Source organism: Sturnira hondurensis, unplaced genomic scaffold (assembly GCF_014824575.4).
Source record: "Sturnira hondurensis isolate 20B ecotype Veracruz unplaced genomic scaffold, ASM1482457v3 Scaffold0001872, whole genome shotgun sequence".
Taxonomy (NCBI): Eukaryota; Metazoa; Chordata; class Mammalia; order Chiroptera; family Phyllostomidae; genus Sturnira; species Sturnira hondurensis.
This window is the reverse complement of record NW_028074503.1, coordinates 27,881,083-27,894,452: the sequence shown is the minus strand read 5'-3', so window position 1 is coordinate 27,894,452 and position 13,370 is coordinate 27,881,083. Positions and strand designations below refer to the sequence as shown.

Below are 13,370 nucleotides of genomic sequence, written 5' to 3'. Positions count from 1 at the left end.
TCCGTTTTGTTTTGTTGTGTTTTAATTGTTTTAGCTTAGCAGATGCTGTTTCTTTATTGCATTGGTTTAAGTACCAACAATCAGTTGGGGGGTGGTGAATGTGAAAAATTAACCTTCTATGTTTGTCTTCCCTTTTTAACCTTTTAGCAGAGTCTCCTGGGCGGTGACATGGATATGGGCAACCCAGGAACCCTTTCGCCCACCAAACCTGGCTCCCAGTATTATCAGTATTCTAGCAATAACCCCCGAAGGAGGCCTCTTCACAGTAGTGCCATGGGTAAGGTGCTCCTCTGTTTGAGTGACTGGTTATTAGTAGCCTTGTTCTTTCTTCCTTTCTTTTTTTAATACCACCCTCTTATCCTACCCTCACTCTGCCCCCCCCCCCACCAAAGGAAAATATTCATAAAATTGTGCTCAATTGTCAGGTTCACGACTCCCCCTCAGTAGTACATTGAGCGGGTATGTTCACAGTTTACAGTGGCAGAACTATTATGGTGAGCACTTATTTCTTATGTTCTCCTGGCTGCCCATGTAAGAAACATTTTAAACAATCAAAGCATTAAAGAGTTAAACATCTTCGCTTTCATGAAAACGACGGAATTTGGTTTCTGCCAGAATAGGTACCAACATTTTGCTAAGGTAACGAATTAAGAAAATCTGGTCCAGTCCGAAAGGCGTGGTGGTTTAATCTGCTTTAGTTAGGAAAATGGGCCTTCGGGGAGCTCACGGACTCTTCGTTTTCTTTCAGAGGTACAGACAAAGAAAGTTCGAAAAGTTCCTCCAGGTTTGCCATCTTCAGTAAGTACTGCTCTTTCCACTTTGCGTGTTGTTTCTTTTGTCTTGCTTGTGAGATGTGAGGGTCATACGACTAAATAAGGTTCTGAGCCCCCAGATCAGCGTAGTCTGTCTAGAACGGGACGAGGAAGGAATGACCTCCTCCTGACCCCCGCTGCAGTGATTCCTGGCATGTTCTGGAAGGCTAGGTGGTTGTGTGGCTGGCTGCTCATTCAGCAGGTTAAGCTCTGGAGAGAGCCTTGAAAAGGTGCCTGAAGTTCCGGGAGTGTTACCTGTGCAGAGCTTTCAAGAGAATGAGTATTAGTTTCATGTGTTGGTTAAATTCTCTGTCAGTATTATGATGACTTATGGATTTGCATGCGAAAGGAGATTTGTGGAGAGGATTTAGGAAAAATTTACATGGGTTTCAGCCCAGAGTGCAGAGAGAATGTCTCTATTTTCTGGAGAGGTTACTGAATAAAGACGGCCAGGTAGCTGCATCAGTAGCCATTTGTGTCTGGAATACCAGGTGACACAAGCATCCAGCCGTAGCCAGAAGCATTGTGGGTGTTTACGAGCTGGAGCCCCGTGCAGCAGTGGCTGAGGCCCTCCAGTCCTCAGCGTAGCAAGGAGAGCTGTGCTCACAACAAGACACGTGCTATCTTATTTTCAATTCTTAATATCTATTGCATTTTCAAATTTGACAGCCTGGATATTTTATTTAGAACTGGTCTATTACCAATAATTTTCTCCTCATATAAATTAAAATATGAGTGCTTCAACTCTTTTCCGGTCTTCCTTCTTTTCCATGAGATAGATATTTTAATTTAATTTTCTGTAGGATACTAGGTGGTCTTTGAAAAGGATGATAATGGGCCTGTTATCATACTCTAAATCATACTCTAAAACCAACTTATATTCGATTTCTGAAACTGTTCCTAATCTGTGCTTGCATGTTAGTTGTAATTTATTTTTAATAAATTAGAAGAATAGTCTTTCGCAAAATGCACTGTTAGATTAACCTAAACACCTGAGTATTTGACTGGATTCAGTCCAGTTCATCAAAAATATTATTAAGTGAATATATCAGAATAAGTCTAATCAGGGAAAAATGAATTTTGTATGCTGGTTTATCATAGTTGTGGTAATGTTGAAGAGGCATCACAAAATTATCCATAAATATAGAATAATGTTTTGTAAATACAACTGCCAGTGGCATATAAAATAGTCACTTTGGACGACCAGTAAGTCACTTAAAAATATACTGAGTGGTTTATTTTTTGATTTTTCCATGTTGCATTGAAATTGACTAATATCTTCTCAGGTTTTTATAAGCATATTTTAAGCTTAAAGTTTGTGGTGGATTTAATGTAGATGAAACTTTAGCTTTTAATAGCTTTTATGACAACTTGAAATGATATAGTCCTCACAGCTGTTTACATTTTAAACATGCCCGAACCTAATACGGATGGTATTAAATACAGTCAGTGAACCTTCCAATGTTCTGAGATGATAGACTAGCTCTGTGCTATGAGACCCACACAGAACTTAAAGCTGTAGTGCCCCATTTATGCCTAATAGTCAGACTTTTCGTTTGTTTTTTACAGTGCTGAAGTAATGCAGAAATCTGCAATTTCTAAGGGTTGCTTTTGTGTGGCATTAGATACTGTCTATCTGCTCATTCATTGTTAACAACAATTGCTCACAATTCATTGTACATTTTTAAGTATTTCCCAGGAGGTATCTGGCCACTATAGAAAATTTCACTGGTATTGTTTTTTTCTTGCTATGAAGACACTATATGTGTGCTGATAGATTGTCATGTGTTCTGAAATATTAAAGTATATTTCCCTTTGGGATAAATCCAGAATTGGAAATTTAGCTTGCATCATTTAATTTTTGGCTTTTGGTGGTCAGTTTAGGATTTTACTCTTCACAGAATGCGTATCTTGGTTAAATGTTTTAAGGATCCTTACAAAACATTTTGGTAAATAGGGCCCCTTTTTTGAAAGACAAGGAAGGAAATTCCTATTGAAATGGAAATTTTATCCTTTTTTGTGTTTGATTTTCTGTCTTATTCAAGAAGAATAAGCTAGTTTGGTTAATTTTTAGAATTCAATCATCTATTTATTGTCATTACTTAAAAAAATCTCCGCTCTGTTCAGATTGCAGTTTAACTTCGTGTACATCGGTTTGGTTGTTTCTATGGATGGCATGTGTTGCCACCGCACAAACTGTGGATTTTATTTGGACCCAGAGAGATGGTCTGTGGTAGATGGGGTGTGCTGCTTCTGCCCCAGTACATCTCTGTCTCTCCATTTTTAGATCTCTGCTGTTCTTACTCTCTTTTTAAGCTCAAAAAGTCGTAGATATTTAGTGGTAAGAGATACCTCTAAAACTTTCTTCAAAGGTATGAAGATTTTCATCACAAATACCAAAAAAATTGGGGGCGATAAAAGGTTTCTTTTGGAGTGATTATGACGAAAGACGTTTGTATGTTTTCTTCCATACATATTTGCCATGATAAATAGTAATAAATCTGTCACAATCTGTTGTGTCAACTCAGTTGTTTTTTTTTTCTTTTCAAAATGAGTCTTTTCCTTAACATCACACAAAGAAAATTTGAGCTGTAACATCTGTAATCAGATATAATCCGCAACATGATTGTGATACAGGGGCCGGACTTGTTCTGCGGCCGTGAGGCTGGATCTTCCCAGGGATCCAGGAGAGCGAGGGCCTGCCCGGCCCTGCTCTTGATTCTCGGGCAGCCTCTGTGGGAGAGAAAACATCCGCCTGGCCCAGCATCAGAACATGCGGCTGGCAGGGTCCTGGGCTGTGTGTGTGTTCTGTGTGCCACATCTTGAGACCTCAGGGCGCTGCAGAAGCCTGTCTGTGACAGGGCTGAGGAAGAGCCATCCTGCAGGATTTATGGCACAGGCGCAGTGGAGGGGAGGACGTCTGTCCCTCTGGACAACAGAGGCCTGTAGTTAGGACTACGGGGACTTTTTTTTTTTTAAAGGAAAGGCTGTGTGAAATGACAACTCTAATTGCCCACAAGAGCCCTGTTAGTACAGCGGAACATTTTCATGTTCCCTGTTCAAGTTTTAGTGTGTTGCTCTTTTCAGTCACATTCCAATTTCTTGTAGCCCTTATCTGGTGATGAGGCTTCAGTAATGAAGCTTTGTCGTTAGTTGGTGCCAGAATTTGTTTTTCTTACCTAATTTCTTGAATCTACTCGTGAACCTCTTGGTTGTTTGATTTTGACATCTTGGTTTTATTAAAATCATTTATCATCTTAAACTTAGTATTTTTCAACTTTACTGCTTTTTCCTTATCTTTGCATAACCTAATAATCGTCCATATTAACTCATGAATTTGTGCAGAAAAAATAAAGTACTGTAAATCACATGTTTTGGAAAAATGACCCATGATTCTTAGAAACATGGACGCATTAAAATCTAGAAAGTGAAAAATTTTATACTGTGTAATTTAAAAATATTTTTTAAACACAAAGAGATCCATCGCCTTTCAGAAAAGTTCTTTAGCCCACCAATATGGAAATACCTAAAACTTTCATTTTATTATAATTTAGAATGTTTCAAAAGGATGTACATTTTACCAAAAAAACTATGAATAGCTACCATCATTTCACTTCAAACATTGGTGGAACCTGTGACCACTACTAATCCAGTTTGGAAACTTCAGTGAATTTACTGTCATTCTCAGCTGAAATCCCTAGAACATCAGGAGTTCTTGGGAAGTGAGAAGTCTGATCCTTAGGGACAGGTGATGATCTGTTGTATCACTAGTTATCCTTTATTCACACTGCGCTTTTCAGTCCAGTCTACTTTCTGTGTTGAATTGCAGGGGGTTGTTTTGGTTTGTGTGTTTGTTTTGGTTTGAAATTCAGGGGGGTTCTGCTAAGCTTTGTATTAAGCAGTCAGAGATCATTTGGGAATAAATGAATTTTAGGGAAACTACTACCGCAAATATTCTAAAATAAAATTTGGAGCCTCCGAGAAAATTTGAGACATGAGTTAATCATTATGTGGATTTGAAAAATAAAAACTCAATGTGTGTGAGATACCAGGTTTAACAATTTTCGTAAGGAAAGAACTCTCACTGAAATAAAATCTTAAAGTTTCTATGGGACTTTCTTTTACAGAAGAGATGATTAGGAATGTCAGGGAAAGATGGATGGTACTGACGGCATTAATTGTTCTGTGTGTTTTTCATTATATAAAACCTTTCATATTTCAAACATGATGTTGAGTTCATACCTGAAGCTTTTTTTGTGGAAAAAAAAACGCAAACAATTTTTTTCCTCAAATGCATGAAGAAATCACAAACAATTTAAAAGAGAAGTCGGTAAATTCTGTTTTCCTTATTAGAGGCCCAGAATTGTTTATGATAAAAACCTGAGTACTTAAAGCATGTAATTTCCCCCATCACTTTCGAAACTGATTACAAGGAAGTCACAATGATGCTTTATCACGCCAACCAAATTTTAACTTCAGTGACAGTACAGTGTTTGTGAAAATGAAATTTATATGAAATTTGAAATGAACTGCCAGTCACCTGGGCTCCATCCTAGAAGTAGCCAGCCAATAGGGTCATGAGGTATAAAAGGAGGAGCCTATTCAAGGCTCATTCCTGGAAAGGTAGACACTGTGAGCAAAAATAGAACTGTAGGTGTCTACCTTAAAATATTCAACTTTAAGCTTAGTATGCTCATTTTTAATTAAAGATATTAAAATATTAAGTGTGGATATTAAACTAGTGCTTACTAATTATGAAAGTGTATAGGCAGGAAGAAGGTAATGCAATTAAATCATTCCAAATAGGAAAAATGTGTCATTCATACAACTTACATAGAATGTGTAAGTGACACTAGGGAACACCTTGCAAATTGATAGAATATATTCACCATAGAGTATTTATTACTCTGTGCATTTATTACTGCATTCAGGAAACCAGGGGCTTCAAAAATTCAGCATGTTCATTGTTTATTGTTTCTTTGCAAACCAATCTTATCCTCTCCACAAAGCAGTTTGAGGTTATGCTTTTTATGAATGGCTGGTTGTGAAACGAATAGAGGAGAATCTTTATGTTTACATTTTCATTGGGGTTTCTTATTGCATGAAAACTACTCGAAAAGCATACACGATTCATGCAGATATGTGACATACATACCATAAGGCATTCCAGTCTCTAGGAGTTTGCTAAAAATTTCTCTATTTTTGTTTAGAATTTTGGAATAATAGCATTTAGTATAAAATTGGAATCATTTGTTGAGAGAGGAGAAATACATTCCAGAGAACTCTCATTTTCAACCTTATTTTATCACTTTCAGTGAAGAGTATGTTTTGGTGTGAAGTCTTGGACTCCATCTGAGTGGTTTAATTATTCAGAAATCTGAGAAGCTACTCCAAGGCTGCTTTACCTAGAGAGAGAACTGTAACGGGGCTTGAATACATTTTGAAATTTTAAAACTTATTCTGCCTCTGTGAATTTATTTTATGTTTCTGAAATAATATAGATGGTTGGCTTAATATTTGGTTGAGTACATTTTTGTAAACTTAGATTTCATTGATTGAATCATTCATTTTTATTTTCTAACATAGTGATTCTTTTTCTCATTGCCCCCACCGCCACCAATCATTGATAATTTTTGCATTTCCAAGGTGTGCTTCCTGGTTTCAAATATCTAAAGGTTTTGTTTGAAAGTAATAAATCAAAGTTAGATAGAATTTAGAGGACTAAATAAGATCATCTCGTAATATGTAGCAATAACCCTCAAAGTAATAAGTTCCTTTAAAAATAGCAAAGTTTATTTCCTTGAGCAGGTTAAATTGTCAAGCTCTTGACAGACACTAGCTTTGTTTTTCTGGGTTTTTTTTTTTTGTTGTTCTTTTTAAAAAATAAATTGCACTGAATTCTTGAACTGAATGTAATGTTGCATTTCAAAGCTGTAGCGTGAGATTCTCTGCCTTGATCTCAACTGTCCCGGGCTGCACCTATGTGCACGGGTGTGTTCGCACCTTTTAAAGGAATAAGAGCTTTTGTAACATGCAGGGCAAAATGTGGAGTTTTAAATACTCGATTATTTTATCTCAAAACAGCAGCATGTGAACGCGTCCCATTTTCTCTAGTTGCAGCTGTTGCAGAGGCGCCGAGCGAGTCAGGAGCTTTGTGTTCTGCTTGAGCTCCTGCTCCCTCTTCAGAGAAACAGAGGTAGTGCAGAGAAGTCCACCGTGGTTACAATTTCAGGGGGGAGCACTGTCGAAGTTTTGGTGAGGAGTTTGTATTTCCGTTCTGAAACAAGGCGCAAATGAGATTGTGAAAAGAACACTTTACTAAGCATACTTGTGTCTTTAATGGCACCCACTATTGTTTCTGTAGTCTAACTTCACTTTTCCATCTGAGGAATTAATTAATCATCAATATGTTGCTAGGGTTGTAACGTGATATACCAGCGTTTACCTCTAGCGTAACCAGAAGAGGATCTGTGTGTATATTAAACTTCACAAAATTTATTCTGAGTATTCAGTGGAATGGAAGACTACGGGCATTTTCTGCTGATGTCCTCTCCATAGCAAATTATAAAGAAACATTTTCGTTGTGTTGCTAGAATTCAGTTGTGTCTGCAGTGACAGGAATGAAAAGGCATTTCCTTCGTGAAGCAGGGACTCCTGTTAGAAAGACTTTTGTTTTCTCAGAGAAATGACCCTTGTGGTCCCCTGCTCACACATACGTATAAAAACTCACTGCCACCACTTACTGTTACCGTTGCAGAAAAAACGCTGTTTTGAAACAGTCATTTTGATATCATCTGAGAATGACTGCTTAGCTGTCTCCAGCAGTCTCCTCCCTCCCAGCCCATATCATTCTAAATATGCCTCCTGGATTATACTTATAATAATATTGTAATGGCTTCATTCTACCGATTGGCACAGTATATCATTATATCATTAGCTGCTATGAGAATGCAGTTTCAAGTAGGTGGCTGATTCTCAGCGTTAATGTTTTCAAGTAACCCTGTTTGGGGAGTTCGGTTGTTTCACAGGTGCTCAGGTGTATTAACCCGGAGTACAGCAATATTTTCTAGCTTGCTCATTATGAAATGAACTTGTAGTACAAAATAGTTCAGTAATAAGTAAAAGATAAAGACTGTGGCTTTATCCTAAGAAAGTCTAATAACTTGGGATGTTAGCAGATGGGCTAAAAATCAAGTTTGTCCCAGGATGTAGCACTTCTAAACGCACTTCTCATTGCTACTGAGGCTGAGGTTTTACACGGAATGTTCATGGCCTACTGATGACGATTTGTTAGGTCAATTTGAATTTTTTCAGTCATTAAGCTAAATAAAAATAAACCTATTTCTGTAAATATCGTACCATATGAAAGTATCATTATATAATAAAAAGATACAAATTCTGGCGTTTAATGCTAAGACGTATGCTTCATGAGTGAAATTTTATTGCCAAAGCCTATGGGTCTCTCATGTCATACTTCTGTACGAATTGTAAGACATTGCCACATACAATCCGTAGCTTAATTGCTAGTGCTAGGCAAAAGAAAACAGAATTAAGCATATTTATTGTGACCATATATAGTTGGAATTATAAAAATCAAATCCCAATAGATATTTTACTTATAATTAATTATTCAAACCCCAATAAGTAATTATTTATTTATGAAACAAAATAATGCTATCTTGTTTTTCACTTTAATAAATGACATTAACAATCTAGCTGTTAAGTGGAACCCTATAATAAAGTGGGAACACCAGGGGTGGGAAGTACATCTCAGAAGTTTGTTTGTTTCTTTCTTTCTCTCATTCATTCATCTCTTTCTTCATTTATACTCATTCAAAAGATGTTGTTCAACTAAACTAAATACTAGACATACCATATATCATTGAGCATTTCTCTCTCTTTATGTACTATTTATTTAAATTATAAAGCTTCAGAACTAAGGTTCTTTGTGTTTAAGGAAATTCGCATTGTCGTCTCACTCCCATCCCGATTTGCAGGAATGGCCTTAGCGTGCGAAAGAGCATAAGGTCTGGCCTTTTGGGTCAGTTGTGCAATAAAAAAACCAAAACAACATACAGTGTAACACCAGGCCTTCTTGTCCGACAGGCTTATTATGCAACCACCTGAAGAGGGTAAGGGCCTTTTTTTATATGCATTTTACTACGTGATGCATATCACTCTGAATTGTATTTCCAATGAATGACTATAGCAATAAAAGTTGTATAGTGGGGTAGAAATAACACTGCGCTAGAAATAAAGACATCTTCCTAATTTCAGGTCTAATATCCTCTACATAGTCACCCAATGGCCTGGAGGAGGTCACACACTGATTTTGAGGTCTGCGAAATAGGTACAAATAGTGCCTGCCTGGCGAGATGCTGTTTGGCTACCAACACACCCTTTGCATAGTGTTTGCTCTGTGCCAGACACTGAGCACTTTGTAGCTATCAAATCACTTCATCTTGCAAAGAGCCTGTGAGATGTACGACTGCCTATTCGTGGCCAAGGAGACGGAGACACAGAGTGGCGAAGAAACATGTGGGAGGTCACACAGCTAGTAAATTGCAGGGGTGGTATTGAGATCTGGATTATTAGTCTCAAAAACACCCGTATTATTATGCATGACGCTACGCTGCTTGTGGCTATTCAGAGTACTCTGTAGACCAGAAAGTTCTTTGCATCCTGGTGGTTTTTCACTGAACATGTATTTAATGATCTAGAATAAATTAAATACTCAGAAGTTTCATCTCACTGTAGAATGAGTCTCAGGGCCCCCAGCTAGGGCACTAGTGATAATGTACAACTTCCACCCAGTGGGCAGACCCATGAGAAAGCCTGGACAACCCAGGGCAGCATTTCTGTAACAGAGACAGTGTGGTCTGGTTAAGAGCGTGGAATCTGCTCAGCTGGGCTGGTAGCTGGCTGGATCCCTTGCTAGCTTTGTGGCTTTGGGCGCATGATGTAATATCCTTAAATTCTTCCCTGAAAAATGAAGAAAATATAAGTATCTCTTAATGAGATTGTGGGCAATAAAATACTGTATATATAATGTGGTTAGCATAGTCCTGTTGCATTGTAAAAACCCAAGAAATGGTAACCGCTAATGCTGACAATGATAAACACTGGTGATGTTAACCTTAGCAGTAAGGTATCTCCCTTTCTTCTGGCACTTGAGAAAAGTGTAGCAACACATAGCTCACTGTAGTAGTTAGTAGCAGAGCAGAAACTAAGACCAGGGTCTCAAATTCCATGCAGGAGAATTCTACCTAATGAAGGTCACTTGGTTTTTCTGAAATTATGAAATCCTGCAGGTGCGTTATGTATCGCGTTGTGCTCACAGTAGTGTCTCTGTCGGGCCAAGACATCCAGTCGGCCTTTTTACTCATCACTCTCTTTCTGCAGAGTTCGGGTTGGAACTGTGGGCTCTGTCTTTCTTCTTTCGAAGTGAGACCTCAGCCCAAGATGACACGCTCCTCATGCTAGGATTCCCTCTGCCAGTAGTTGATTTTTGCCTAAATCAGCCCCGCCTCTAGGGGGTAAGGAGATTTGTGCTTCTTCTCTCATCTTCTGTCAGTGTTATTCTGTAACCAGCCAGAGCTGGGTCTTCCAAGTGACACATGTGTCCACTTCAGTGGGGCTGGGCTGGTACCCTCAGAGAAGAAACGGCCCGGAGTCTAATGCATCCGGTAGAACGAAGATGAGTTGACTAGGTGTGTGTGGCAGTTTGTTTTTCTTATAAAGTAAAACAGAGTTCGATTTGTTTAGGACTGTTTAGGTGAATTTCTAACATTAAACAGTAATATTTATACAGATGTTTTAAGGGTAAAGTCAAAGAATGGCTGGGTTCTGGCCTTTGCCACCTTGTAATGTCTTTTTTCTCAGTGCCACTGCTGAATTCATAAAACTATTTTTGCTTGTCAGCTGTGGGAAACTTAAAACAAATTTTTTATGAGGGCTGATTACTTAACTCTTGAATTTTAGGGGGATAAAACCATCTGGCAAAAGGGGTAGGGAGGAGAGAGCATGGTCTCTGTATCCCACCCTGCCTTTTCTCAGCCAGTTTTAATTTGCAGAAAAACTGGGCACCACACTGATTTGGGGCTGGACCCCTTCCTCACGTCCCAGAGCAGGGACCCAGCCTGACCCAGCCTTCGGTTCACAGACACAGGCAGAGTCCTTCCCTGGAAAGCCAGATAGACCCGGAGGGGCCAGCCCTCATCTGTAGTCATTGCCACCTTGTGGATTACAAAGGGCATTGGCTTCCGTCGAACTTCCACTTAAACTTGGCTTTTTGTAGTGTGCACACTCTGGCGATGGGTCGCTGTGCTCCTCCCCAAAAGGATCCTCGTTCGTTCAGCAACACCTCACTTCTCCACTCACAGTTCACTCATAATTCTGATGAGAGTGTTTTTTCAGGAAACACACATTGCACTTTTTGACCTAGGAGCATCTGTTAGAATTTTTTTAATACTACTTTGGCATTCTGAAAGTGTTAATGTCTTTCATATCTGTTTAATGCTATTTAGGGATATTTATGATCACCTCTTGGTTACTCAGGGTAAAGTGTGTCGCAATTTTTTTTAAACAGACAGGAAAGCATTCACATGAGGAAACAGATTGCTTTAAACATGTGCTTCCTGTGACAGTAAAAAGAACAAATTAGATTTAACACTGTGTAATGAATGCATACATGTGTACATTTAAGCTTTTAAAAGCTTTATGTTCAGTTCTGGTCACCACAAAACTGAGTCATCTGTAAAATCTAAAGATGCCTCAGTTACTCTCAGATTCCTGAAATGCCCGGAAATGGAGCCCTTCTCCTGCTGATGCCTCACTGGAATCGTAAAAAGCGTGATATGTTCATGTTGGAGAGAACAAGGCCGTCGTTGCAGGGCACATTCAGAAGTTCCCCAGGTTAGGGTCTGATGCCGAACATTTAGCAAAAAAATCCGAATGTGTTGGGGGACAGATGAGGGAGGATTTTACCAGCACCTTCCTCCCGCTCTGAGGGTCAGTGCAGAAAATGTGCTCTTCATGACCCCAAGTGGCCTTCTCTCTTTTGTGAAAGAAACATGAGGTATTCTGGCGTTCACCTACTAGAACCTGCTCAGACTCCCCTCCTCTGTGATTTCAGTTCCTGCACCGGTGTGCTCGTGGCAGGCAGTGGCTAGGACCCGAGTCAGTGTTTCTAGTTCGATGTGCGTGTTGAACTGGAGGGCAGGAGTCCTCCCCCCAGGGGAGGATGCTCCCCTCTCCCTTCACCATTTCTGTCTGGGTCCTGAGGATGGTGTGTTGCCTCCCTTGTGCTTTCAAAGCTAAGGATTTGTGGCTCGTTCACCATTTTTTTCTTTTTTCTTCTTTTGCGGGGGGAGGGGAGCCCTGGAAGGCCAGGACAGTGTCCCTCGGGGGAGGGCACATAGTTTGGGGACATCTGACTCTCATATCACATACTGAGGTACTAATATCAAAACAGACTGCTTGTCGTTGCACGCTAGGACAGTGCTTTTTTTGGCTGCCGTGGCTGAAACGAAATGGGCAAGCTGTAGTCCGCTTGGCATCAGAATGGGCTGAGGGAAACTGGGAGATCAGAGTCAGACTGTGAATGCAAGTAACAGCCAATGGTTAACTTCCTTTTTGTGTGTCACTTGGCAGCGATGAGACTGATGGCGATTTTTTTTTAACGTGGGTGAGAGTTCAGAGTCCTGGGAAGAGCCGTAGACGCTGTTATTGTGCTTCCTCATACAGTTGACTTGTGTTGATTTCTTGAGGCCACTACAGCTGTTCCCAGTGCCAGCTTCAGGAACTATATACGTGGCCGTCAGACTTGGATGAAAAAGGTAATCAGAGGAGAGGTGACCCACACAGAATCTTGCTGCTGATCTCGAGGATGTCGTAGGGAAATCAGATTCTCGCAGAAGGCAATAGAGCTATAAAGGGCACCACTATATGCACGTGAACGGATACTCCACTCGTATGCCGGTACCAGGAGATATTTATAAATCATCCCTGCTCCACGCCCCCATCTTCCCGTCAGGGATTCAAATCCGTTTTGGACTGTCTGGAAAATGCAGGGCTGAAATAGCCAGATTGTATCCTGATGAAATTACCTTCTGCTTTTTGGGGAGGTTGTTGCTCTTGGGTTAGTCACATTATTTTATTTGAAGATTCATGTGGAAGACAGTTTGGGAGAATTTCTAGTCTCCCTCAAGACTTCCCTCCCATTCCTCTGTTTGCAAAGAGCTTTCCCCAAAGGCGAAAAGAGCGAGTTGCCATCTTGAGCAGTGAATTGTGTGTTTAGTGAATACCAAATGGTCTCCAAGTTACCCCAGAATTTTCAGTATATCTAGTTGCTTTTAAATACTGTTTATTCCCCTAACCATTTGTCCAGGATACCAGGAGGATGACCAACTTCTGACAGCCCTAAAAGCAGGGAAGAAGGCTTGGAAATAGAATACCATTTGTCTGGTAATTAGAGTGTATCTCTTAAGAGTTCAGGAGAATGCTGATTAACCTTTCTGTTCCCACATTCTCACATAAAATTAGCACACCTTTTAAATT

At 39.7% G+C, this 13,370-nt stretch overlaps 1 protein-coding gene across 16 annotated transcripts in view; it reads left to right on the top strand.

Annotated features, from left to right (window-relative positions):
- Window positions 1-13,370, top strand: part of TCF4 (transcription factor 4) — a 332,565-nt gene that overhangs the window by 212,293 nt on the left and 106,902 nt on the right. For 12 of the 16 annotated variants that reach the window (XM_037034619.1, XM_037034665.1, XM_037034636.1 and 9 more), the window contains 2 exons: window positions 148-277; window positions 749-798. The exons of 2 other annotated variants lie outside the window; for them this stretch is intronic. In XM_037034619.1, coding sequence (XP_036890514.1) covers window positions 148-277; window positions 749-798 — 180 coding nt within the window. The remainder of the gene's footprint in view (window positions 1-147; window positions 278-748; window positions 799-13,370) is intronic. 2 more of the 16 variants (XM_037034647.1, XM_037034628.1) reach the window with 1 other exon arrangement.